This window comes from Choloepus didactylus, chromosome 6, assembly GCF_015220235.1.
Source record: "Choloepus didactylus isolate mChoDid1 chromosome 6, mChoDid1.pri, whole genome shotgun sequence".
In the NCBI taxonomy this organism is placed as follows: Eukaryota; Metazoa; Chordata; class Mammalia; order Pilosa; family Megalonychidae; genus Choloepus; species Choloepus didactylus.
In genome coordinates, this window is record NC_051312.1 from 7054159 (window position 1) to 7080630 (window position 26472).

General features: G+C 54.1%; 1 protein-coding gene across 3 annotated transcripts in view; it reads right to left on the reverse strand.

The window, feature by feature from the left end:
- LRP5 (LDL receptor related protein 5) overlaps positions 1 to 26472 on the reverse strand; it is a 118663-nt gene that overhangs the window by 28245 nt on the left and 63946 nt on the right. For all 3 annotated transcript variants that reach the window (XM_037838364.1, XM_037838365.1, XM_037838366.1), the window contains exons 7-13: positions 24547 to 24718; positions 15399 to 15615; positions 13209 to 13498; positions 11046 to 11272; positions 9832 to 10016; positions 5783 to 6106; positions 3940 to 4139 (exon numbers count right to left, since the gene is read on the reverse strand). In XM_037838364.1, coding sequence (XP_037694292.1) covers positions 3940 to 4139; positions 5783 to 6106; positions 9832 to 10016; positions 11046 to 11272; positions 13209 to 13498; positions 15399 to 15615; positions 24547 to 24718 — 1615 coding nt within the window. The remainder of the gene's footprint in view (positions 1 to 3939; positions 4140 to 5782; positions 6107 to 9831; positions 10017 to 11045; positions 11273 to 13208; positions 13499 to 15398; positions 15616 to 24546; positions 24719 to 26472) is intronic.

The following is a 26472-nucleotide window of genomic DNA, read 5'->3' on the forward strand; positions in this document are numbered from 1 at the left end:
TGTGCTTGGGTTTTTAATTGGGAATGCCCGGACCCTGCGCCTGGAGGCACAGGGCCGCCTCCAGCAGCAGTGCCTTCCCCGGGGGGTCAGGAGCCGGGCTGGGGGAGAGGGCAGGTGGGGAGGGGCATGGGGGGCAACTCCCAGCTCCTCTTGGGAACAGCTGTGTCTGAAAAGGCGGCTCTCAGCTCCAGTATCCCCCTCTTCACTTTCTGTGGGGGTCTCTGCCGCGGGAGAGTTCTCCCGAGAGCTCTGCCCGACTCTAAGATCCCCACAGCAACTCAGGGTGGAGCCCTGGATTTCAGAGCCTGCCTTCCAGGCTGCACCAAACTGGGATCCCCAGCCAGAGACCTCCAAGGTTCTGGGGAAAGGACTGTCGACCCCCAGGCTGTGGCCCCAGTGCTTTGGGATATGGACATTGTCATCTTCAAAGGAGCTGGATGCAAAGGAATCAGGGGCCTGGTTTCATGAAATGATGCACAAAAACCTCCCACAGAGCAGGAGCCTGATGTCCCTCAGAGGGACCTCACGCAGGTTCCCAAGGACCTGACCTTGTGCAAACTGGCCTGGGAGGTCCTGGCAGCTGCTGCCTACAATTTGGGTGAAAAGCTCTTCAGTATAAGACCTCAGGGCTAACATCTCTGCTCCCTCATCCTGTCAAGACTCTGTGGGCACCAGCTTAAGATGACGCTCTCGTCACAGGTCATTCAGGACTTTATCTACTTCTTTACAGCACTTAAAAGAGCAAGTCTTTAGGAGGGGGCTTGCAGCCAAAGAGAAGCTCCCTCCCCTAGGCCCAGCCTCTAGGGCCCAGTTGCAAAGGACTCCCACCTCATTCCCTTACCTGCCCCTGGTCCAGCCCTGCTGAGCAGCTGGGAACGCATAACTTGCATGTGAAAACTAAGCAACACGTTAGAGGATCGAGTGCCTTTCTTCTCTGCTCTGCAGATAGCAGCATTCACATCCCAAGGTGCTGGGAGCTTCAGCCCTGGGGATCTGTGATCAGCTCACCCTGGGCGATGCTCCTTTCCCAAAAGCCACAGAGCTCCTGGCTGGGGATCTCAGCCTGGTGCAGGGGAAGAGTCAGGGAGCAAAGCTGGACTCCAGCCAGCCCCAGCCCAAATCAGGCTCCTGATGGAAGGGGAGTCTGTGGGAAGAAGGCCTGAAACCGGACTTTGGGGTGCAGGCATTAAAACCAAACAATCATCTTAGCAATCTGTGCAGCACGAAGCAACGCACTGCCTGCACCACTCCCCCAGGCAGACAAAAATGAGGCCAAGTGGGAACAGCTGGCTAGTTTCGTAAAACCCAAGCTCTTGTTAGGATACTTCCACTAATGCAGAATTTCTCACCAGAATCCCATTGGACACCACAGTCTATGACCTCCGTGCAACAGATCAAAATCTTGGCCAAGTGGCAAAGAATAAATAACCACCTCCTCCGGCTGGAGGGGGACGGGGAGCAGGGAGGACAATGCCCGCTAAAGACTAAAGCAGGAACCATCAGAGGAGGAGCCGCACACAGGAGCTTCTGGAAGGACTCAGGGAGGGGCTGTACTTTCCAAACTAAGCAGAAACCCAGAAGCTCTTCCTAAGGGGCTTTTTCTTCAAAGTCTGGGGCCCACTTTGGCTGGACACCATAAAAGAAGGCCTCCTCGAAGGCAATTTGCACCCAGTAACTTTCTCAGCAGGGAAATCAAAATCTGTCAATTAACAATTCCCTTTCTCCAAGGACTGATTGTGCCTGTCGATTGTGCAGGAAGATGAAAGAAATCCATTCCCACCATATCCACCCCGGTTCCGCTCACAGGGAGATGATTATCGGGGTGACCTGGAGACGATCTGGAGCGGAGGAACGGCTGTGGATTTCAACCCAGTGCACACCCACCATCAAACAAGGACAGAGACCTCACGTTTCGACTTAGTAACTTCAAACTGTTGTCTGGTGACACTTGCTGCGGAAAGGCCTGTCCAGCCAGTGTAGACAGCGCTTCTACCCAGCTCAGTGTGCTCAGCAGCAGATTCAACTCTACAGACACGGAAAGTCGGCTGAAAGTCTCTACCAACGAGTGTGTCTCTATGTCCTTGCAATATCAGACATCAAATTTCACCACAACCCTGCACTCATCTCTCTCCCGATGAGGAGACCCTCTGGCTCCATGGCTTTGTTAACACACATCTTTGGAAGCCGGCCGCCGAGCCGGGCCTGCCTGCAAGTTCTACGCTAAACCAAACACGCTGGTCTCCACCTTGCTGGGTCACAGATGGTCTGGAAGATGCGGACGGCCCCGAGGCTGCCGTGATCGTTCTTTCTGGAATAGGTCACACGATTCTAACATTGAAATGTATAGTCATTCTGCTATAACACTTATTTTGAAGTTTGTTCCAACAGATTGAAAGATCAGAGAATAGTTTGAGCATAATGCAGGTGTCACATTTGCTTATGTGCAATTTTCTCCATAAGACACCAGGCAAAAGCAGAAAGTGCACGCGGCTGGACCCAGCCGCAGACGGAAACAAAGGTGCACACCTCCAGCATGCTCCATCTTCCCCAGCTCGGAGGCACACCCTGAGGACACCCATCCGCTATGCTTCCTGTCCAATTTCAGATCACCCTGCTTCCACTTAGTATCTCACAAGCTGCAACCCTTCCAACACCCATGTCCACAAGCAAACTGCAGGCCTTTTCCAGGAAAAGTGTCCCATCTATTGCAAGGTTTATACATGTATGTTGTTGCAGTATTTAGAAATTCAATTGCTGCACGCGTGTACAACTGCACTCCTGCATTGCTCACGTTCCACCTTTTTTGTTACAAGTTGACTGTTTTGCTCCTAACCCCATTTTCCCCATAACCCTGTGGTTTTCACGATTTTGCATAATGTAGTGATTTTTAAGAGCATATTTGTTGTGTTTATAGCAGAACTGACTGTCCAATTCCTATGAAATAAAGAATAAATCCAGAGCAACCAATACCAACTATTTCGCACAAACCACAAAAACACTGAGGAAGGAAAAAAAAACTGGGGTTTGGCCCCTGTGCCAGTTGAATGTATTATGTCCCCCAAAACGCCATTACCTTTGATACAATCTCTTGTGGGCAGATGTATTAGTGTTCAGTAGATTGTAATTCTTTGACTGTTTCCATGGAGATGTGACCTTCCCAACTGTAGGTGATAACTCTGATTGGATAATTTCCATGGAGGTGTGGCCCCGCCCATTCAGCATGGGCCTTGATTAGTTTACTAGGGCACTCTATAAGCTCAGACAGAAGGAGCGAGCTTGCTACAGCCAAGAGGGACACTCTGAAGAACACACAGGAGCTGAGACAGGAGCTGCAGTTTACAGAGACATTTTGGAGACGGCCTTTGAAAGCAGACTTTTGCTCCAGAGAAGCTAAGAGAGGACAACAAACACCCCAAGGGCAACTGAGAGTGACATTTTAGAGAGAAGCTGCAGCCTAGAGAGGAACGTCCTGGGAGAAAGCCCTTTTGAAACCGGAACTCTGGAGCAGACGCCAGCCACGTGCCTTCCCAGCTAACAGAGGTTTTCTGGACACCATTGGCCATCCTCCAGCGAAGGTACCCAATTGTCAATGCATTACCTTGGATACTTTATGGCTTTAAGACTATAACTTCGTAACCATATAAACCCCCTTTATAAAAGCCCATCCGTTTCTGTATTTTGTTAACGGCAGCATTGGCAAACCGGAACAGCCCCTCCCCCTTCCTCATCCCTGCTCAGACCATGTAAATTCCAGTCCCAGTTCCCACAGAGAGTCACAATCCATTACAGTCACACCGCCTGGGACCACACCTGCGATGACATCACGGGAGCCCAAACCATTATTTGCACAGTGCGGGGCTCCACTGGCATCGGGCCAAGATGCCGCCCAGGTGAGTGGCTGGTGGGAGCCCCCCTCACCCCCCGGCCAGGTGCACTTGCCTGGGTCCCATCGTCCTTGGCACGCCTGATGTTCTGGCGCCCGTCCACCCAGTAGATGAACTTGTCCAACGGGTCATAGTCGATGGCCTTGACGTTCCTCAGCCCGTGCAGCGGCAGGATGAGGTCTGGGCTATGCTGGTCGTCGGGAACCATGCGGCTGATGGCACATTTCTGGCTGAACAGCAAGAAGGTGGTGGGCGCTGCAGGGAGGTGAAAAGACAAGGGGGCTGAGCGCCAGCCCCTCGGAGTGGGACGGGGCGCGGGCAGGGACGGGCGGCTTTCCGCTTTCCTGTGAAAAGTAGATCTGTGTGTGCCCCTGCTAGAAGCACAGGGAAAAAAGACCAGAAGGACGTCGAGCTGTTTCTCAGGATTGTGGTGCATTTTACCCTCTGTGTCACAGGCCTCTTTTTTGAATATTTTTTTTTTAAGTGTGTGTGCTACTTTTGAAATAGATTAAATTTGTTTTTATGTTAGCAAGATTTAAAACGAAGGGAGGTAATGGTAGTTGACATCAACCTCACACTCACAACTGAGTGTGCTGCTCAGATGCTCTGTACTTTGCGGGAAGCCTGGAGGTGTCCACGTGGACTGCTGTGAACACACGCGGTGAACGATGACAGCTGCAGGGGACACCCACCTGGGGCATCAGTGAGCATCAGGGGCAAGCTGCAAGCTGCAACCCTTTTTAAAGTCCCCGCTTCCCAGGGGCACCAGGATACAGGATGGCCTCTCCCTCAGGGTGGAAGACAGAGGTCTGGAGATTTGAGCAAACCCACTTGGGGTCAGAAACAGCAGACTCAGAAAGGACAGGTGCTGCCCTCTGAGGTCCAAGTCGTCGCCCAGGTCTGCCGGCCACAGAGGCAGGGACTCTGGGTAGCAGGTCTCCCCTCTGGGCATGGCTCACCTGCACCTCTCCTTGACCCTTCAAGGTCATGCCCCTGGGGGAAGCAACAGGACCAAAGGGAGCCCAAGAATGGGTAGCCCCAGACGCTGCTCCCGGGCCTGTCTCATCCTTACTGTGGGGCCTTAAGGAAGCGCCTTGACCTTTCCAAGACTCAGTTTCCCCATTTACACAGCTGGAATGTACACCTGCTAATACCCAGGGCTGCAATGAGGGCTCAGGCAAGGCCCCAGAAGACAAGAAGCTTTATAAACTGTGAAGTGCTTCCCAGAGGCTGAATTATAATAAGCTCTGGCTGATGCCACAGGAGAAAACCCTGCCAACAGGATGCACCTGTGCTCCTAGGGGGGGCCGTGGGAAAGTCACTCATAGACTCTCTGAACCTCACGTTTCTTATCACAGAAACCGGAACAAAGAGGTGCACCTAATTCAGAGGGGTTGGTGTGAGGACCACAGGACCTGATACGTGTCACGAGAGGCCACACAGCAGGGTGGGGTGGGAACAGGGACTCCAGAGCCTGCCTGCCGGGTTCAAACCTGGCCCTAACACATTCCAGCTGTGTGGCCTTGGGCAGGTTACTTAACATCTCTGTGCTTTGGGCTCCTCATCTGTGAAACAGGGACAGTGATACCCTATGGGCCCACGGAAAGCACTTAGAACAGCGCCTGACTCTGTAGGTGACTGTTCTCCCCCAGTGATGGCTTTTCACTTCCAAAGAACTTCTCATGGAATCTATCAGCTGAAGGCTTGTGCCTCGATGAAGCAACAGGCTCTCTACCCATCCTGGGCCCACCTGATAGTGTTATGCAGCTTGTGCAGTGCACAACCTGCCCAAACAGCCATGTATACCTGTGTACCCCCAGTCGGGAAGCTCCTTTCAACCTCAGCCCCCACAGCCAGCCTGATCTAACCTGGGGTGAGAGGGGGAGGCGGGCACGTACGGCTGCAGTTGCGGGTGCTGGGGTCCAGCGTGTAGTGTGAGGCGCAGCCGCAGCGGTGGCCGCCAGGGATGGCGAGGCACAGCTGCCCGCACTGCCCGTTGTTGTGCATGCAGTCGTTGAGGCCGTCCTGGCGGGAGGAGTGGAACACCAGGATGTCCATCACGAAGTCCAGGTGGCCCTGGATGAGGGTGCGGTTGCGGCCGCTGATCTTGTCGGCCCGCTCGATGCTGTGCAGGTTCCAGTCCGTCCAGTAGATGTAGTCACTGTACTGAGTCAGGCCAAAGGGGTGTGGAAGGTCGTCGGCAATCACCACCCGCTCCTGACCTGCGCAGGGACACGAGGCATCAGCACCAGCAGAGCCAGGCCCCGGAGCAGGGGACGCCCCGTCAGGCACACACAGCCTGGCGCTCTGCGGCAAAGCCTCTGAGTGCTCCACCTCTTGGGGAAACCGCCAGTGTCTACCAAAGCTTAGCGGTTACCCCCGAGGAGGCTGGTGGGATTGACGGGGAGGGGGCACGAGGGAGCCTCCTGGGCGGGGCTGGAAGACGTGCCTCCCACGATCTGGGCCTCAGCTGCACGGATTAGGTTTGTGCTTTCCTGTATGTGCACATATAAGTCTATGCATGCAAAGATTCTTCCATGTGCCCACTGAAGATCTCTGTACTTACAGTACGTATGCTCTACCTCAACACAAATTTTAAAATACAACTGTTAAAAAACGTTCAGCCCCTTCGGCCCAGCAGCTAGAGGAAGCAGTATCCTGTACTGGCCAAAAGCAGCTATTTGGCCTGGGTCCGATCCCTGCACTCGGTCTGCAAAATGGGTAAATTTTTTTTTCTGGTCCCTCTTTTTTTTTTTTTTTTTGTAGTAGAGAAGTTGTTGGTTTACTGAAAAATCATGCATAAAACAAAGAGTTCAAAATGGATATTCTTAAGAGAATCCTCATGGTTTGTGATAAACAGTCAGTGCGATCGTGCAGGTAAAGTGCTCAGAATTTGGCCACAAATTCTTGGTAAAGTTCTTGGTAAAGGCATGTGGCGGGCAGAATCACGGCCCCCAAAGATGTCCACTTCATAATTCTATAAGCTGTGAGTATGTTACCTAATGTGGCCAAAGGGGCTTTGCAGTGTGATTAATGATTAAGTTAAGGGGAGGTTATCTTGAGATGGGGAGATTATGTTGGATTATCTGGGTGGATGTAACCACAAGGGCCCTTATGAAAAGAGAGTCAGAGTCAAAGAGAGGGCGGGAGAGGCTACATGGCTGGCTTTCCAGATGAAGGAAGAGGCCAGGAGCCAAGGACTGCAGGTGGCTTCTAGAAGCTGGAAAAGGATGGGTTCCTCAGGAGTGCAGCCTGCTGCCACTTGATTTGAGTCCAGTGAGTCCCATTTCAGGCCTCTGGCCTTTAGAACTGAAAGATAAGGAATTTGTGTTGCTTTAGGCCACTGAGTTTAGGATAATCTGTTACAGCAGTGACAGGAAACTCACAGGGGCTGCCTCAGATTTGCTGCACTGCTGGGCTTCAATACCAAGGAAATAACTGCAAATACACGAAGCCGGATGTCCCACCCAGCACTGTCGCTGTGGACAGCTGGCACTGCTGCACACGCCAGCCACAGGGGACTGACAAAGTCAAACGCGGGGCACCCACAGGACGCAGCAACGTGCTCTGGCACACGTCTGTGCACCTTCTGTGCACCACATGGGGGGATGTGTGTAAGGGAGGCCACAGAGAGCATGACAGGGCTCAGAGCCAAGTGGGACAGTGCACCATTAAAGACGGTGCCAATGGGAGCTGGGTGAGCCATGCGGGTTGGGAGAGAGGATGTGGAGGGGCTCTGCGCCTTGACCCAGGCATGGTTCCGGGGCCTTCTCTGGTCAAACAGTGTGTGCACATTGCAGGAACCTTCCTCCACCTGTGTTCACGGTAAAAATGGTGCCCGTGAAACACGTTAACAACATTGAGAACATGCTCGGCGTTAAGTGGGGATAAAAGAAGGCAGACTGAAAATCATGAGTGGTATGATTTTAAATCATTTTCTAAAAATTATTCTCTTAATCACAAAAGTAAAACATTTTATCATTTTAAAAAATCAGAAATTTTAAAACTGAAAAATACTCATTTTAAAAATTATTTTTTAAATACCTGGAGACTGGAAAGAAATATGTCAGAGGGTGAATGTTGGTTATCACTGAGTGGTGCAATAATGGATAAATTATCACTTTTCTTCATGTTTTTCTGTATTTTAAGACATTTTCTAAATGGCTTACTTTTTTATTGCTAGAGCAAACTTCCTGATGCCTCCATCTAACACATACACAAGCCAGGGCCCTGGGCTGGGAGCCGGGCGGTTTTCCAACAGCAACTATCATTACAGCTAGACACTCAGAGGCACTTCCCGCCCGCCAGGCGCTGTTGGAACTTTTATCACATGATCTCATTTAGTTCTCACAACCGCCCTATGAGGAGGGTACTATGATTAGAAGGAAACGGAGGCACAGAAAGGCCAAGTAACTTGGCTGAAGCCACACAATTAGTAGCAGCGGGGCTCCGAGTTCAAACTGCAGCCCGGCATTAACCACACTGGGTACCACTAAGCCCCGTCTCCATGGCAACGCGCCCAGCCATGCACATGGAGCGTCCAGCACTCAGTCAACGATGTGGCATGAAATGGAAAGCATGCCACAGCCGAGAGGCCACCTGGATTTGCAGGGGTCAGGCAAGTTTCCAGGGTTTTCGCAGGTTTTCATCTGAGTCTATCCTCGTTCTGGGGTAATTAGGGAGCTTAGCCATTTCAGGCAACCGCAGCTACGCTGTGATCTGTTTCTCCTCTGGCACCAGCTTTGAGTGAAGACGATGACAAGCAGATCACCTAAAGCACCGTGGAGCTGGGAAGACCGTCTCAAAGACACACTCAAACTTTGCCACTGGCCTCGTAACCAGGATAGTCTGGCCCTCAGATGGGGTCCCTGGTGGGTGCAGCTCACTCAAGCAGAAACTGGGTCTCTGGGGCTCTAGCTCCAGTACCACCCACGGAGCACTTGAGATAAGCCATTCGGCCTACGTATGCCTCAGTCTCCTCACCTGTAAAATGGGCATAATCCTGCCACGCCTTCCCCAGATGACCACAGCATGACTAGAAAGGAAGCAAATTCTCTCCACCTTTATTGAAGGGTTCCACGGTGAAAGGATGGCTCTCGAGGCTCTGCCAGACCCCAGTGACAATCAGCTGGCCCAGGACCCATGAAGACCCTCCTGTCCTGAGCCAGGAGCAAAGCAACGGGCCATCCCCGGGGCCCTCACAGGGCACCCCGACCAGCCACACCCTCTTCCCTCGCTCTGCCCGGGAGTCCACAGCCCACTCTAACCTCCCGCTCTCCCCACTGGAAGGGGGGCTCATGGCACATGTCTGAAGGGGTTGATCACATCGCCTGGTGCATCACCCCGGACCTTTAACAGAGCCCACAACTCTAGCACAGACTCCAGAGTCGGCGTGTTCTGGGTTCAAATCCAGCTCCCGCTCCTGGGGTACTTGGGGTAAGGATTGGTTTTTAACTTCCCTGAGCCTCGTTGCCCTCATCTAAAAATGCAGGGCGTGGCGTGAGTGACCCAGTGCACAGTGGGTGCTCCGGATGGGCTGGCGGCTGCGCTGAGTGTGGGCCCTGCACTCTGCGCGGTGCACCCCGACTCACTGGCTGTGACCTTGGGTGAGTCACATGACCTCCGTGGGCCTCAGTTTCCCCATCGAGGGAAACAGCTATAATGCCACCACCCATGTCACGTGGCCGTGGGAGGATGTAACGGGGGCGTCCCCGTGCAGGGCCTGGCGGGGACCTGGAGTGCAGGAGGTGCGCAGGAAACCACGGCCATCAGCAATTTCTCTGCCAAGTGCACCAGCAGGCGGAAAGGGGCAACCCCCAGGGGAGTGTGGGGCTGAGTGCACTCCCATGGGGGCATCCACACCTCCCGAGGAGCACGGTGGGGGCTGAAGGGTGCAGACGCCCGGGCCCTGGCAGCCCCCGGGCCCCGCGGCCCCCCGGCGCCTCACCCAGCATGTTGGACGACTCGATCATGTTGGTGTCCAGGTCGGTCCAGTAGAGGCGCTGGTCGGCGTAGTCGATGGTGAGGTCGTTGGCCCGGCCCACCTTGTCCACCAGGGTCATGCAATCAGTGCCGTCCATGAAAGCCCGCACGATCCTCGGCTTGCCCCCCCACTCGGTCCAGTAGATGTAGCTGGATCAGAACCAGGGAAGGGCAGGTGGGTTCCGGTGGGTCCACACTTGCCAGGGGCAGAGGGCAGCAGGGGGAAGGGACCAGCACCACGGCCTCGTGCGGCCCTCCCGGTCCCGGCTAGCGCCCCACGACATCCCCCCCAGGCTCCAACTGTGGGACCCAAGACTCAAACTTGTCTGCCTCCCCCCATGCCTCCTCCTTCCCTTTCCTTCAGCAGATCCAGGAAAAGGAACTCACAGCCTCATTCCAGAAAGGTGCAAGTCTAACGTGCCCTCTTGCTAGCGCCTGGAGCCCCTCCCACTGCTCTGCCCTCCCGGGACCATCCTCGCCTCCTTCGTCGGGCCTGGGACGGGCAGGGTCTGTGGTGCTGCACACACACCACAGGTGCTTTATGGGGTGAGCATCAGGCCCAAGGGACAGAGAAGAAAGCTCAGGTCCAGGGCTAGTCTCCACCCTGGGACCCCTGGACCCAGGGCTGCCTGTTGGTTCAGAGCTCAGGCCTTCGAGGGGTCCGTAAGCTGTGCTAACAGCCGTGAGAAGCAGCCTGAGGTCCAAGGACTCCAAAGGTGGACCCGAGATCGAGTCAGTGCAGAGAGAGGGGCCTAGACGAGGAGCCAGAGACAGGGCTTCTCGGCCCCATGCTGCTCTGACTGGCCAGTGACCTTGGGCTGCTCTGAGCCTCAGTTTCCACCTCTGTAAAATCAGGGACGAAAGTGCCCATCCCTTGCCGGCTCCCTGGGCTGCTGCACGGGGTCACACGCGAGGGCCCAGCTCAGTGGCTCGTGTGCACTCCTTCCTGGACCGGACGACTTCCGAGGCGCCTGCAGCTCCAGCCAGCACCAAGGCTAGCAGCGGTTGATAGGACCCCCACCCCAGGGCTGGTGGCTCCCCCACACAGGACGGGCAGCCCACTTTCCTGGGCCTTGTCATCACCGCAGCTGTGCAGGCCGACTCCAGCCGAGCCCAGTGCGGGGACCAGAGACGGGCAGGGCTAGGGACGACTCTCATGTGGGACGGGGACTCACTTACCCTCTGGGGGGGTCCAGGGCCAGTGACCTGGGGTTGTCCAGGCCCCTCCACACGAGGACGTGTCGGAACTGCCCATCCAGCCGGGCCACCTCGATCCGGTTGGTGCCGGTGTCAGCCCAGTAGAGGTTCTTGCCCATCCAGTCGACGGCCATGCCTTCTGGGTAGTCGAGGCCAAACTCGATCACAGGCTCCACTGAGCTCCCGTTCATGAAGGCTCGGCTGATGGTCTGGGGGCCGGGGAGAGGGAAGGGCCACGTTTAGGGGCCAGGCCTTGCCGGGGTCTAGCTTGAGGAGCGCAACCCCCTGGAGCAACCACCAGCCACTCTGGAACCAGCACCAGGGATTTTACACGTGAACACGTGCAATGCAGCAAAATGCAACCCTTTCAGAAAAGCAAGTTGGCTTTAAAACACTTGTGCTCTTTTACCCAGTAATCTTCCTCCTGAAGCTTTATCCCAAGGAGCTAATGAAAATACAAAAAGTAAGGAACTACGGACAATACAAAAAGGGCTTTACACACAGAGATATTTATTGCATGGGATTATTTACAACTGGGAAAAACTGGACACAATCAGACATTTATAATAAGGGAATGGTGAAGCTAAACAGGGATATCTGTGCAGAGCAACACTTTACACGTTTAAAAATTATATCAAAGAGTTGCAGTATCTTAAGAAAACACCTGTTATAGCAATAAGTGAAAAAATCAGGACACAGGGAAATACTAACATAGGAAAAAAGATTTAAAGGAAAGCCACTAAAATGCTAGCTGTGGTTGACTGGCTGGTGGGGTTAGGGTGATTTGTATTTCTTCTTTGTATCTTTCTGTGTGTTCTCCTTTTTCTACAATGAACACTTGTGACTTTTAAAATCAGAAAAATCTTTGAAAGATACGCAATATAAATAGTGGAATAAAAGGTACGAGAGTAAACTGTTTCATCATCCAGTATTTCAGAGCAGGGTCAGCAGACTTTTTCTGCAAAGGAGCAGACAGTAAATATCCTAGGCTTTCCAAGTCATGCCATCTCCATCACAACCACTCAGTGCAAAAGCACAAAAGCAGCTGCAGACAATATATAAATGAATGGGCGTGGCTGTGTGCCAGTGTTTGTATATATTATGCCCCCCAGAAAATGCCATGTTCTTTGATGCAATCTTGTGGGGACAGACATATTACTGGGGATTAAGTTGGAATGTTTGGATTAGGTTGTTTCCATGGAAATGCGCCCCACCCAACTGTGGGTGATAACTCTGATTGGATGATTTCCATGGAGGTGTGGCCCCACCTATTCAGCATGGGCCTTGATTGGTTTACTAGGGCACTATATAAGCTCAGACAGAAGGAGTGAGCTTGCTACAGCCAAGAGGGACACTTTGAAGAAAGCATAGGAGCTGCAGATGAGAGACAGTTTGAAGATGGCCATTGAAAGCAGACTCTTACTCCGGAGAAGCTAAGAGAAGACAAATACCCCAAGAGCAGCTAAGAGTGACATTTTTGAGTAGCTGCAGGCTAGAGAGGAACACCCTGGGAGAAGGCCATTTTGAAACCAGAACTCTGGAGCAGACACCAGCCACGTGCCTTCCCAGCTAACAGAGGTTTTCCGTACCCCAATGGCCATCCTCCAGTGAAGGTACCCGATTGTTGACGACTTACCTTGGATATTTTATGGCCTTAAGACTATAACTGTCTAACCATATAAACCCCTTTTATAAAAGCCAATCCATTTCTGGTGTTTTGCATTCTGGCAGCATTAGCAAACTAGAACAGCCAATAAAACTTTATTTATAAAAACTGGAAGTTGGCCCACAGACCATTTTGCAAAACCCTGCTTTAGAAGACAAAAAGATCTTTCCCTGAATTTATCTGTGATGCTTCTATTTGTGTCATGAATGAAGAAAGAGGCTGCCAAGCAAATGGGCACTAGCACAGCAACAGGCAATGTCAATTTGTAACAAACTTTCACCAACACACAAATATTTAGAAAAGCCCATTTGTGTCTTCTGGATCTGCTAATTATAATCACTCCTATTTCTTTATTAGAATAGGCTCACTGATAGTATATTAGCCTGAATTGAGTTATAATAAACACTTTGAAGCAACAATATTTTATGGCCACGGTCTTCCAACGAAACCCGCACGGTACGACACCCGGCATGCCGTACCTTCAGGCTGACGTCCGTCCAGTAGATGTGGTTGTTGGCGGCGTCGAAGTCCAGCGCAGACGCCTCCTTGACGCCCGTGAGCGGGATGGCCACGTCGCTGTTGCTGGTCTCCAGGGAGATCCGGTGGATGGCAGCTCTGCTGGTGAACACCAGAAAGGCCTCGGGGATGATGCAGGTCTTTGCGTCACTCAGCAGCTCCAGGCCGATGGGGCAGCCGCACTTGGTGGCGTGGGGTGTGAAGAAGCACAGGTGGCTGCAGCCCCCGTTCCTGTCCGCACACGGGTTGGTTCCTGGGGGCAGACACATTGGCCCTAAGTACCAGCAGGCCCTCCAAGAGAGGGGCGTGAGCAGCCCACGGACATGCACCGCCATGTTTGGGCCAGGAGTCAAATGGGGACGCTAAGTGGGTGGCAGAAAAGCCCCAGGGATGGGTCAGAAAACCAAGGTTTTCCCCCTGCTAGGGTCTGGTGGAAGTAGCCATCATGCCAGCTGCAGGCTCTGACGGGGTCTTGCCATGTGCCAGGCACTAGTCCACACGTTACAGCTTTTCACTTACTCCAATCCCACCAGTCGGAGCTAGTCCCATCCCCCTTTTCCATTTGAGGAAACTAAAGCACAGAAAGGTTGTTTAACGTCACATGGGTAGAAAGCAGCTCAGCAGGAACGACCCAGATCCCTGGCTCCAGCCTGGGAGGGTTGCAATGAAGCAATGATGCAGCCCGGGAAGGATGCAATGATTCAACACAGTGGCGGCAGGACAAATCGCCTCCTTGGGGCCTCAACTCCTCCCCTGCTAACTGGACTGGCTCTGGAGAGCCCCACCCAGGTGCTCCCCCCAATTCACTCATACTGTCGGCCACCATGAAAAGTCAGACCCACCCAGGACAATCAAAGGCGCCTTCCCTTTCGCTAAAGCAGGCAGTACTTAGCACGTTCATTTATTTTTGGCCAGTCTGTTAATCTCACTCAGCTCCTCCAAGAAGCACTGTTAAAATTGGCTTTAATTTAGTGTTACGTAGTTAAGCTAAAAAAAGAATCCTTTTCCCCATCTCCCTCAGCAAATTCTCGGATGCAAGATTAAAAAAAGAGAGAGACAAGCCCAATTTCTCAACTTAAAATAACAACTCCAAGGATCTCTGGGGCTTTATTTTTTTCTGTTTAAGGAATCCATCACAGGTGACCCCACTTTGCAATGGACAGCAAATGTGTTTCTTAAAGCGGGAGGGAAATCTGTCTATTCCGTCGTCGTTGCCTTGAGACCAAAGGCCTGCCCCCAGTGACCCCGAAACACGAGCTGCTCCCCACACTGTCCCACCTCCAGGACATCACGCAGGCTGTCTCGTCTGCCGAGTAAACCTCTGCCTGGTGAAACCCCCATTCCCTAAAGTCCAAGCTTAAATTACTCCCCCATTGCAAAGGCAAACATCCCTCTAACAGTGCTGTTAGGGCTGCCCAGCTTGTATCAGAGCTAACTACGGGGTGTCGCACCCACTAGTCTGAGCAATGCATTCGTTCATTTGTTCATTCATTCATTCCTCCAACAAAGATTTACTGTGTCCCCACAATGTGCGAGCACTGCGTATCCAGCTGAAACAGTTTCCTGCCTTCCCGGAGCTTAGTCCCGTCTCCCCACCCTCCTGGTTGATCAGAACCCTGAATCCTTTTCATAAAGAGACAGACTATTCTGTTAAACAAGCAACTCCTAAGTGAGCTTTTGGGCAAATCCTGGCTTCCAAATGAAAGGTGTGAGTCTGAGGGTCCCAGCCTGGCCACACTTGATGCTCACAGGCCAGCCCAGGGTGAGGCCAGCACAGACCTGCCTCCCAGGGTGAAGGGGGGAATCCCTGTACTTAGCATAAAGGCCTGCCCTGAGGAAGAGTGAGTTAGGGCGTGGAAGGCGTGGAAGGTGCTTGGCCTAGGGCCTGGGACACAGCAGGCACCTGCCAAATGTTAGCAACGGTCCCAGTCAACAGCCAGGACCTGCTCAGTAGCCCCGGTCAATGGACTGCCCCCGTCCTCTTCTGAGCTTAACCAGATACTGTTACCATTTCCTGTCCCAGCTCTCCCTTCCCCTCCCTGTCCCCAGAATAGAACACCCCAGGCTGGCCTCTTGAGCCCCAGGTTTGGCCCCAACCGGGCCGCCCACAAGCCCGTCACTTCTTCCTTCCCCGGCGGCTGCCCCAGACGTACCCGTGACTCTGGCCACGTTCACTGCCTTGAGCCCCATCAGGTCTGGCAGCTGGTCCACGATGACATCTCGGCTCGCCTTGACCTTGTGCACCCGCTCGATGCTTCTCCTCTGCCAGTCGGTCCAGTAAATGAAGTCGCCCAGCAGGGTGAACCCGAAAATGTGCGGGAGCTTGTCCTCCAGGAGCGTCCGCCTCTTCGTCCCATCGATGTTGATCACCTGTGAGATGGCAGAGACGTAGCTCTGGACCGGCTGGGAGTGCTCCGAAGAGAGCCTCCCAGAACCACCTCGGCCCCCAGCTGCCTGAAACACAGTGGGCTCAGCCCCCAGGAGCCTCACTTTTACCTGTACTTTGCCAGGCTATTGTAAAAAACCAGCCCGTTGGGGTACTGAATAATGACATTTTCATTATGATGCTTGTCATCTCAGCTGATGGAGCAGTGGTGGGGGATTGGTTCAGGAGCCCTTCCCAAGCCTCCCCTGTCTGGGTCTAGATGCCATGTGTGATGGGTGGGCAGCTTAGTCTGCAACAGGCAAGGCAAACGGCATCCCCTCACTTTCCGTTACCTAGTGACTGGTAGCAGCTGCCCGGAATACCAAGGTGTGAGTCTCAGGCCAGGTGCAGGAAGGTGTTCTGGGATTGATTGGCAACACCTGCCGAAGGTGCACGAGAAGTTCTGGGACTGATTGGCAATGCCTGCTCTGGGTACAGGAAGAAGTTCTGGGATTGACTGGCAATGCCTGGCCTGGGTGCAAGAAGTTTTTCTGGGATTGATTCGCAATGCCTTGCCTGGGTGCAGGAAGGAGTTCTGGGATTGACTGTCAATGCCTGCCCTGGATGCAGGAAGCAGTTCTGGGATTGATGGGCAATGCCTGCCTTGGGAGCAGCATGGGCAGTCTTTGTATCGCATCCACAAAGCGGAGGAAAGGCTTTGCTACTAATTCACCACGGGGCCTGGGGCAAGCTTCTCCCCTTTCTCTGCAGATTAATTTCTTGTTTAAGGACAAGATGAACTTCGAGAGCTCTTCTTGTTCTCAATCCAAGCCCATAGGTCTAAGATGCTTTCCTCCGCCAGACAAGCTATTTATTGGCTGTTTCCTTTGAGATGTAGGAGCTAAATCTTTTTCTTGAAGAGTCAATGCTGATTAAAAGCAACAACCACAAAAGCCAAAGAGGTAGGAAAATACTGTCGAACATAAAAACACCTTCCAGACCAAGAAGGACAGACAAACAGAGTAAGGCAGGATTCTGATGATAGACAGTCCTGTAAAAGCGTGTGTTAAAACGAAGGTTGACAAACACAACAAAAACACAAATGCCAACCCCCTGGCTCTCAGAACAGGAGGAAAGAGACAATTAAAGGCGAGACCCGGCAGGCCTCCTGCAGCCAGATTATATTTCCGGGTCATCAGAAAACCTACAAATCCTCTGTGTGGAATGTGAGTGGGCAGGTGGCAAGAACGCGAGGGAGGCTGATTTTGGCTCTCTGTTGGACAGCAAAGGGCAAAACTTGAAGGTGAACAGCCCAGCTCTGCCCCACGGGCTGTCCCTGCACCTCCAGAGAATTCAGTGTCTCCACCTGTAACTGAGGGGGTCAGATTAGGCCACGACTAAAGTCACCCCAGAGAACTTCAAACAAAGAACGATGCCTGTGTCCCACTCCGGAGCCAAAAAATCAGCATCCAAGGGCCAAGGGCCCAGGTACGGGATTTTTAACTCCCCACAGGTGGTTCTAATGAGCAGCCCCAGGGGAAGGGATTGATTAGAGGATCCCCTCACACCATGGAAGGCAGTGACCAGGGGTTCCAATTTCCATGCCCCACGGTTCACAGGAAATGCCAGATGATGGGATTCATGCTCCAAAGCCCTCCTCGCCCCCACCATCTGGGATGCTGGCTCCCTGCCCAGGTACCCCCCACACTCCCCACCAGGCAGACCCAGAGACCTGAGTCTTGTGTCAAATGCCAAGCTGCCGGTGGGGCCCCAGCCGGTGAGTACAAAACCCGCACAAGGAAGGGTCCACACCCCAGATTCCAGCCAAGGAAGCGAGGACCTGAGAAGACAGTCTCTTCCAGAACCCGCAGCAAATTCCCCAGCTCAGAATGTGCAGCTCAGAAGGGGGCAGCAGGGGCAGCGCATTAATACGACGGAAAAAACTGCCCATCCTGAGAAAAAGGCAACCGAGTCAGTACACCAAGGGTCAGAATAGCTCTGACAGCTTTCTCTCTTCTTTCTCCACATCCGTATTTTCTTAATTTTCATTAATAACTAAATTACCAGCAGTTATAAGGATAGAAAGTGGGCCACAGAGGAAGGACACAGCGACAGAGGGCCGACAGCCACTTCCTATCGCCACGTCTCACCTTTGCTCCCCAGTCTCCACTTGACCCCAAACAAAGTGGGAGGAGGCCCTGGGTGGCTCCTCCTGGGGCCGGGGCGGGCTGGGCCCAAGGCTGGCGGAGTGGGCAGAGGGCTCGTTGGAAACCTCCACAGCACCCCAGAAACCTGCACCCGTTAAGCCTCCCATTAAGCAGTCGGCTGTTCTCCAACCTGGAAACACACGGGGACTGCAAGGAGCCCTGCTCAGCAGCCCCCACGCTTGAGAAAATACACAATCCCAAAGCGGTCCTTCTGTGACAACCTTCAGCACACCCTGACCCAGTTCAACACGCCTGGTAGAACTAACTACCATAAAGCGGCCTCTCCCAGGTCCTGCAGCGTGACGCGTGGGTCTGTCTCCCTGCCTGCGGGGAGCACCCACAGTTCAAAATTCCATGCTCCTCCGGGTGCAACTTGGTGAACTGCCACCTTTCCTGGAGCAATCCCTGAGCAGAGCCCGTGCCTGCTCTAGCACCCAGGAGGGTAAAGAGTTGAAGGAGAAATCAGGAAAAAAACAGATTCAAATTAGGGACACCCAAGAATGTTGGGGCCAGGACAGAACCTGGAGATGGCTCTTGCAGATCAGGGCTCAGCAAACCCTTCCCACGAAGGACCGGGTGTAAATATTTTAGGCTTTGTGGCCATATGGTGTCTGAGGCACAAAAATAAGTACAGAGAAGGCGTCAGCGAACCAGCACGGCTGGGGTTCCAACAAAGCTTTATTTCTGGACATGGAAATGTGCATGTCGCAATTTTTCAGATGTCACAAGATATTATTATCATTTTGAATTTTTTTCCAACTATTTAAGAATATAAAAGCCACTTTCAAGTTGCTCATGGTACAAAAGCAGACAGGGGAAGAGTTTTTAGCCCATGGGGCAGAATTTTAACTCCTGTCCTAGGAGCTCCCATATGCTCATTTTTTAGGAAAGGAAGTTGGACCCCAGAGATAAGTTCTATCCGAAGACGAAACGGTCAAGCCAGATGGCAAAGGAACCAAGCAGCAGCCTCGCTCTCTCGGCCTCTGGCTGCTGTCCTTGTCTGAAGTGACAGCCTCTGGCCTGGGCCTGGGTGGGGAGGGAGGTGGCGGGGAGGGGGCTCAAGGGGAGCAGACACCTGCCCCCAGCCCGCGCATCACAGAACGTGCAGATCTGTGGCTGTATGGTGGGAAGGAAGGGTGAGGGCACCCCTGAAAGAAGCCCCCCACCCCCAGCTGTGGTCCCTGGAGTAGGACCACAGCTGTGGGATCTTGTAGCTCAGCCACAAAACAGGTGGGCCCCAGAAAACCACCTGATGTGGCATCTCCTTATACTGAATCCTCCATTTCTACAACTCGGTTGTGTAAAGAGATTCAAGCCCAAGACACAAGATGAGTTTGAATAGTGCAGCCAGCCCTTTCAAACCACACAGTTAAAGAGAAAATGTTCTGTTTTCCTGACAAAATAATTATCACAGTCAGACACAAAACTCCCAGATTAAAACGGCTGTGCTTATTTTTTTTCACGCACGAAGAAGCGTCTTAGACTCACACACAGCACCCAGGGGTGCATCTCCGGAAGGACCTCTGGTCTGACTCCTTCTCCAGAGCTCGTGGACGGGCACACGGCCCCCCAGGCCTTGCCCCCCCCAGAGCTTGGCAATGGACGTTTGTCTTTGGCTGCCCACAGGGTCGCCTGCAACTACTCAGTAAGTGTCAGGAGGAGGGCACCCATGCACTTTTAGCTTCTCGGGAGTGTGGATCCCTAGGCCCACCAGCTGGAAGCCCATCCCCTGCCGGCACCAGCGGACATCAGCTGTGGAAGGTGCCAGTCCCAGCCAGAGCGAGACTGCAGGGGGACCACCGAGAGCCCCGGGCTCCAGCCTCCAAGGTGAGCACTCAACCATTGCTCCACCAACACGTCCTGCTGGAGAGACGTGCAATAGCTGGGACCAGGGGTGCACCCACAAGGGCTCCCACTGGTTCCACCCCGGGGTCGGAGCAGCTCCGAGGGACACAGCCGAAGCACTGGCGGTTAGAGAGCTCCTCGAAGGGTGAGGCCAGTCCTTGCACTTAGTTAACAGCTGAAACCGCCATCCACGGACACACTGCTTTGTGCGTGTACACATGGGGGTCAAACTGCTGTCCATGAACACGCCGCTTCACACGTGTGGGAAGGGGTCAAACCTCTGTCCTCAAGCACAGCTGCTTGACATGTGAGCGTGGGGGACGACGACCGGGGGCGAAACGACCTCCACAGACACGGCTGCTTCCTGCAGAAATGGAATGATGTCACCGTTCGAAGCTCATCCTCTCTCTTTCCCTAACCTAGTCCGAACCTTCCAGAACCATCCCTGCCCAGTAGATGCTGGCCGCACACGAACAAGGGTAAGACACCCCTATATCAGCTGTCTGAGTCCGGAGCATTTCACCACCGAACAAAATGCCAGAACCGTGTGCTCCGGGGCCGCAGGCTGACCCCAAGCAGCTGCCTGGACTCCTGGCACCCGACACACAGCTGGCGAGGCCAAGCACACGCTGCACGTGCAGCAATGTGGACTTCTGACAAAGCTACAGCTTCCGTCTGGTTCTCTCTTGAACCACTTGCTCTGGGGGACACCGGCCACCAGGCTGTGAGGACATGCAAGCAGACAGACAGGGAACCTCCAGCCACAGCCATGGGAGCTGTCTTGAAAACGGATCCCCCAGCCCCGGGCCAGCCCACGGCGGACCGCAACCCCAGTTGGGACCCCAAAAGCAGCCCTGCAAGAGACCCCGAGCCAGAAACACCCACCAGCTAAGCTAGATTCCTGACCCTCCAAACCAAGTGAGATGAAGTTCATTGGTTTAAGCCGCTAAGCTTGACATAATTTGTTCCGCAGCAAAAGACAACTAATAACAGAGGGGACCGCAAAGGGCATGTATGGGAAGCCAGAGGGGAGTTAGGAATGTAGAACCAAGTTACATTTTTGGAAGTACCTGCTGGACAGAAGGCCTGATTCCTGCTGCACCGGCCCTGGAGAACCCCCTAAAGGCCATGCTTCCTGGCCCAGCAGGGAACTGAGAGCAAAAAGAGCCTTAGGTAATGTGGACTTCACCTTCTCCATCACCTCCAGTCAACCCATTTGATTGATGAATAAACTGAGGCCAGGAACCACATGCCCCTGACCCCCCAACCGATCTGTGGCAGCCACAGACCAAGAACCCAGCCCCGGTGCTCCTTCCCTGGGGTCCCACCCTTCGTGCCACAAAGCCGGAGCCAGGTGCCGTCTTCTTTCCATTAGCAGGAGCTGCTGGTGTCTTTTTGGTGCTCGCCACGTGCCAGGCACTGCACGAAGGCCGGCATTACCCTGTTTGATCCTGGTGAGGAAATGGGAGCTCAGAGCGGTTAGGAACAGCCCAGAGGGACAGAGCTGAGGGCCGCGCAGGCCTGCCCAATGTCTGCCCCAGCCCCCTAGCCAGGCCATGGACCCACAACCACACTGAGCTCCCCAATCTGGGGCCACCACTCACCCCACCTTGTGTAACGGCGGAGTCACCTGCCGGTTGATCATCGCGTCTCCACAGTCCATCCTCACCCTCGGGCAGCACCCAGTGTCCTCCGAGGCCTGGACTGGAAGGTGGTAACAGAGCCACCCAAGGGGGCCAGCACCCCTCAGCCTTCTTTTCTCCAACCCCTTTACCCTTTTCCTTCGCAGCCTCCTTCCCACCCTCAGACGGGATCGGGCTTTGGCCGGCAGCCTCACCCCACAGTCCAGAATTGGCACAGGGCACCTGCCATGCTGGATGGAGCCAGGCAGGGCCTCAGGGCCTGGTCAGAAGCCAGCCTCTGCTTCTCTCCAGCCACTGACCTCGGGCAGGTGCATCAGCATTCGGAGCTCCTAAATGCAGGAATGACATCAGCTTGCTCGTGGCCTCAGAGAAGGCGTAGGGTGTGGTGGGCTCTGGAGTCCGACTGCCTGGAGATGACCTACTCACTGTGTGGCCCTGGGCAGGTGTGCCAGTTTGAATGTACTATGCCCCCAAAACACCATTATCCTTGATGTAATCTTGTGTGGGCAGAAGTATCAGTGTTGATTCGATTGTAATTCTTTAAGTATTTTCCATGGAGATGTGACCCACCCAACTGTGGGTGATGACTCTAATTGGATAGTTTCCACGGAGATGTGGCCCCGCCCATTCTGCATGGGCCTTGATTAGTTTACTGGAGCCCTATATAAGCTCAGAGAGAAGGAGCAAGCTTGCTACAGCCAAGAGGGACACTTTGAAGAACGCACAGAAGCTGAGAGAGGAGCTGCAGATGAGAGACAGTTTGAAGACAGCCATTGGAAGCAGATTCTTGCTCCGGAGAAGCTAAGAGAGGACAAACACCCCAAGAGCAACTAAGAGTGACAGTTTTGAGGAACTGCAGCCTAGAGAAGAACATCCTGGGAGAAAGTCATTTTGAACCCAGAACTTTTGGAGCAGACGCCAGCCATGTGCCTTCCCAGCTAACAGAGGTTTTCTGGACACCATTGGCCATCCTCCAGTGAGGGTACCCGATTGCTGATGCATTACCTTGGACACTTTATGGCTTTAAGACTATAACTTTCAAACCAAATAAACCCCCTTTATAAAAGCCAATCCATTCCTGGTGTTTTGCATCCCGGCAGCATTAGCAAATTACAACAGCGGGTTATTCCCCTGAAGCTCAGTTTCTACTTCACAAATGGTGATTATGCCACACACCTCTAAATACACACAAGGGTGTTCAACATCATTAGTCACCAGGGAATTGCAAATCAAAACAGTCTTCACCTTCCCTGGGATGGCTAAAATCAGAAAGGCAACAATAACAAGTATTGACAAGGAAGTAGAAATTTAGAACCCGCACACACCACCAGTGGGAATGTAAAATGGTGGTTCCTCAAAAAGTTAAACAGGTTTACTGTTCGAGCCAGCAACTCCCCCCCTAGGTACACACACAGGAGAAGTAAAAACAGGTGTTCAAACAAAAACTTGTGCATCAGTGTTCACAGTGGCATTATTCACAATTGCCAGAAGGCAGAAATAATCCAGGCATCCATCAACAGACGAATGGATAAACAAAATGCAGTGTATCCATACAATGAAATATTTTTCAGCTCTAAAAAGAGGTTCTGATGCATGCTACAAAACATATGAACCCTAAAAACATTTCACTGGATGAAAGAAGCCAGACACAAAAGGTCACATGCTGTTTGATTCTGTTTATGTGAGATTTCCAACATAGGTAAATTCACAGGGACAGAAAGTAGACGAGCTCAGGGGAGAGGCTGCCAGGAGCTGGGCTGGGGGGAGGAGTAGCTGCTTAGTGAGTAGGGGGCTTCTGGCTGGGCGGATGAAAATGTTTTGGAACTAGAGAGTTGTGATGGGTACACGACGTTCAGTACTAAACATCCCTGAATTGTACACTTTAAAACGGTAAAAGTGGTCAACTGTACATGTATTTACCAAAACTTTTTAAAAATATCATCTTTGTGGATGAAGCAAAGTGACACCTGTAACATGTCTGGCCCAGTGCCAGGCGGACACACCAGTCAGCAGAAAGAGATTAATTTGTCCCTCCCCTGCCCCCAGGCACCCTTGCCCCGGACCCCTTAAAGCCACCCCGGCTCAGAGGCTCGGGAGACAAGTATCTGCAAACTCCCTTTAATGACACGACCTTTTTTCAAAGACAAACACTCACAGGAACTCCAGCACAGGATGCAGCCACAACTGCAGCTCCTTGAGGGTCAGAGGGAGCTGCACCCCAGTGGCTGCCCCCCCACCAGCCTCCCAGAGCCCCGTGCTCCCCTCCACGGCCCAGGGCTCCTGCCACTCAGAAGCAAGCATGAACTGGTGACAGAGACAACACGGACACGGATTCATCTTCTCACCCCCACCCCCAACCCCCACCCAGGTGCCGGGCTCGGATCTCCCCCAGGAGCCTTGGGATACTGGGGCCTGAGAACAGCCAAGACGCCCCCCAGATGCTGATGTCAACAAGGAGCCGAGAATCGTCCACGTGTGACCGGAAAGGGAGGGAGCGCCTGTGCAGAGGAGTGGCACGAGCGTGCGGTGCACCTGCAGGCCCCCGGGGTGGGGCAGATGGGCGCACGGACCATGCTGGCGCCAGGGCACCTCCAAAACGACACCGGCCGGGGCTCCGGGGCAAGAGGGAGAAGGCACCAAAGAGCACATCCAGCGTGACGCCACTTAAAACAACACGAGTGAAAACATTGAGCGCCGGGCACGGGACCACTAGGGTACATCCATGAAGTGAAAAGAAAAACGTTTTTCGATGCTTGGGGATAAATCCTCCAACTCAGGACCGGCCTTGGCTGTGTCAATCATGATTTATGTCTTAGGCTAGGGGTGGGGACACAAGTTTATTTCTTTTTTTTACCATAACTTTATGTTATGAAATCGTTTAAGACTCATAACAAATTGCAAAGATAGTAGAGCCCAGAGGGTCCCTGTGTACCCATCCCTGGCTTCCCCCAACAACATCAGACAAAACACAGCACATCGGATGATGCTACCAGCTCACGGACAGGACTCCCTAGTGCCTTTTGGCGTGTCGGAAGTGTATCATCGTAAATTAGTTTTTCAAGAATTCCATTTGGCCAGAGGCAGATAGTGGGGGAGCACAGGTATCCACCTGGGCCCACCTCGGGTTGGACGCGCCACAGGGATGGCCAGGCCTGCCTCTGCGTAGCATTGGGCCCTGCAGCCCGGTGGGTTCTCGGCCCAGTGCTGTCTCAGTCCCGAGCCAGCGCCGGGGAGGACTCACCTCGATTTTGTCGGTCTTGGCGTCTCCCCAGTAGAGTTTGCCCTCCTGCAGATCCAGGGCCAAGCCATTGGGCCACCCGAGGGAAGTGTTCACCAGCACACGCCGCTCCTGCCCATCCAGGTGGGCGCACTCGATTTTGGGGTTTTCTCCCCAGTCCGTCCAGTACATGAGGCTGGGGGAGAGGCGGCTGTCACGGGCAGGCCCTGTCCTCCTGGCTCTCTGCTGCAGCCCGAGAACCAGACCCACCCCAGCTCCCCATCACCTGGGCAGAGCCCCAAGCCCACCTGCAGACTTAACCACACGGGCCCTTGGGCTCGAGGGCAGTGGACAAGGAGCCTCTCTAGGGACCCCTCCCACAGGTAAGTGGCCAGGGGGCACCGTCCCAAGGGCTAGGGCAGCCTCACGTCCCTGGGGGCTCCCACGGGGAAATGACAAGGCATGTGACCTCTGTAGCCCCAGGAGCCAAACTCGATCCTGGCGTGGAAGCCCTGGCGCAGCTTTCAGTGCAAGGAAAATCGAGTCACAGTGTCCACTTCTGCTGCACCTGACCCAGCCGGCCTCTCCCTCCTCCCTTCCAACTCGAGGTGCTCTCGCCCTGGACCCCACAATATTACCCACCTGCACATCTCCTCCTGGTGGCCAAACCCATTTCCCTGGGGACCTTTAGACTCACGAAATGCCAGCTGTGGGAGGGACCTCAGAATCCAGCTTACCCCCCCACCCCATTTCAGAGGCGAGGACACCGAGGCCACGGGGCCAGGATCTGACCGAGGTGCAGAGAGAGCTCCTCGCGAGAAGGTTCCAGGTCTCCCGGCCCCCAGGCTGTGTTCCCTTCCTGGAAGCTGGCAGCCACTCCTCTGTCTCCAAAGCCCCCCACCCCGAGTCCCAGGGTCCCAGGGAGGGCCACTCCAGCCCCAGCCCTCCACCCTGGGCCCCCCACCCCAGCAGCAGCCCCCTGTGCCCTGCTTCCCGCTGTCCGGCCTGTGGACCACTTGCAGGGAAAGCTTCATGGCCAAAGCCCACTTGAGACCCTGGGGCTGGGCCAGAGGCACAGGCAGGTACCCAGGGAGAGCCACCTGGCCCCCATGAGCCTCAGGTCCAGCTGCAAAACGGGGGGGATGCTCGGCCAAGGGCAGCTGTCCCTGCTGCTGCCTCTGTTACTGTTTCCCGTGGGGGACAACTGGCCCACCGCCCCAGGGCTGCCCTCCAACGGCCTCCAGGACGTCCCCAGGGGACTGGCCCGCATCCCACCAGCAGGCAGGGTCTCCCCACCACGCCCCCATCCCCGGCCACATTCCCCGGAACTCTAACAGCTCCCACACCCTCGGGTCAGAACCTTCTACCGGCTTCTGCCAGCTCAGTGTTCTCAGTCACGAGCCCCTGGGGAGACCTTCGGCCACCCCTCTCCGAGCTGCGGGGTTCTCAGAAAGGCTCCTAAACCAGCCGACAAACTCGATTTTCATAGAATCCTAAAATGGGACGTTGGAACCAGGTGGACAGGTCCCAACCCTGCTCCGCCGTCTCCTGGCTGGGAGACCCTGGGCAAGTCGCCGGACCTCTCCGGGCTTCAGTTTCCTCAACTGGACGAAAGCACCCACCTCGGGGGGGTGACGTGAGGATGGAGAGGTTCCCCACCTGTAGAGAGCTCGGGGCAGGCCCCCGGCAGGTGCTACAGTGGCCAGCACTCTCAGTGCTAACACCGCCCCAGAAGTCACCCAGGGGGGCTGTTCCATTACAGAGGAGGACCCCAAGGCCCAGAGGGAGAAACAACAGGCCCAAGGTCTCTGGGGTCCTACATGTGCCCACAACAGTCCGGACAATGCCAGAGCCCAGTCCGAGGACACGCAGCAGGAACATCACTGAGAGCTTATCAGAAATGCAAGTTCTCAGGCCCCATCCCAGCACACTGGGGGCGGGGCCGCACTA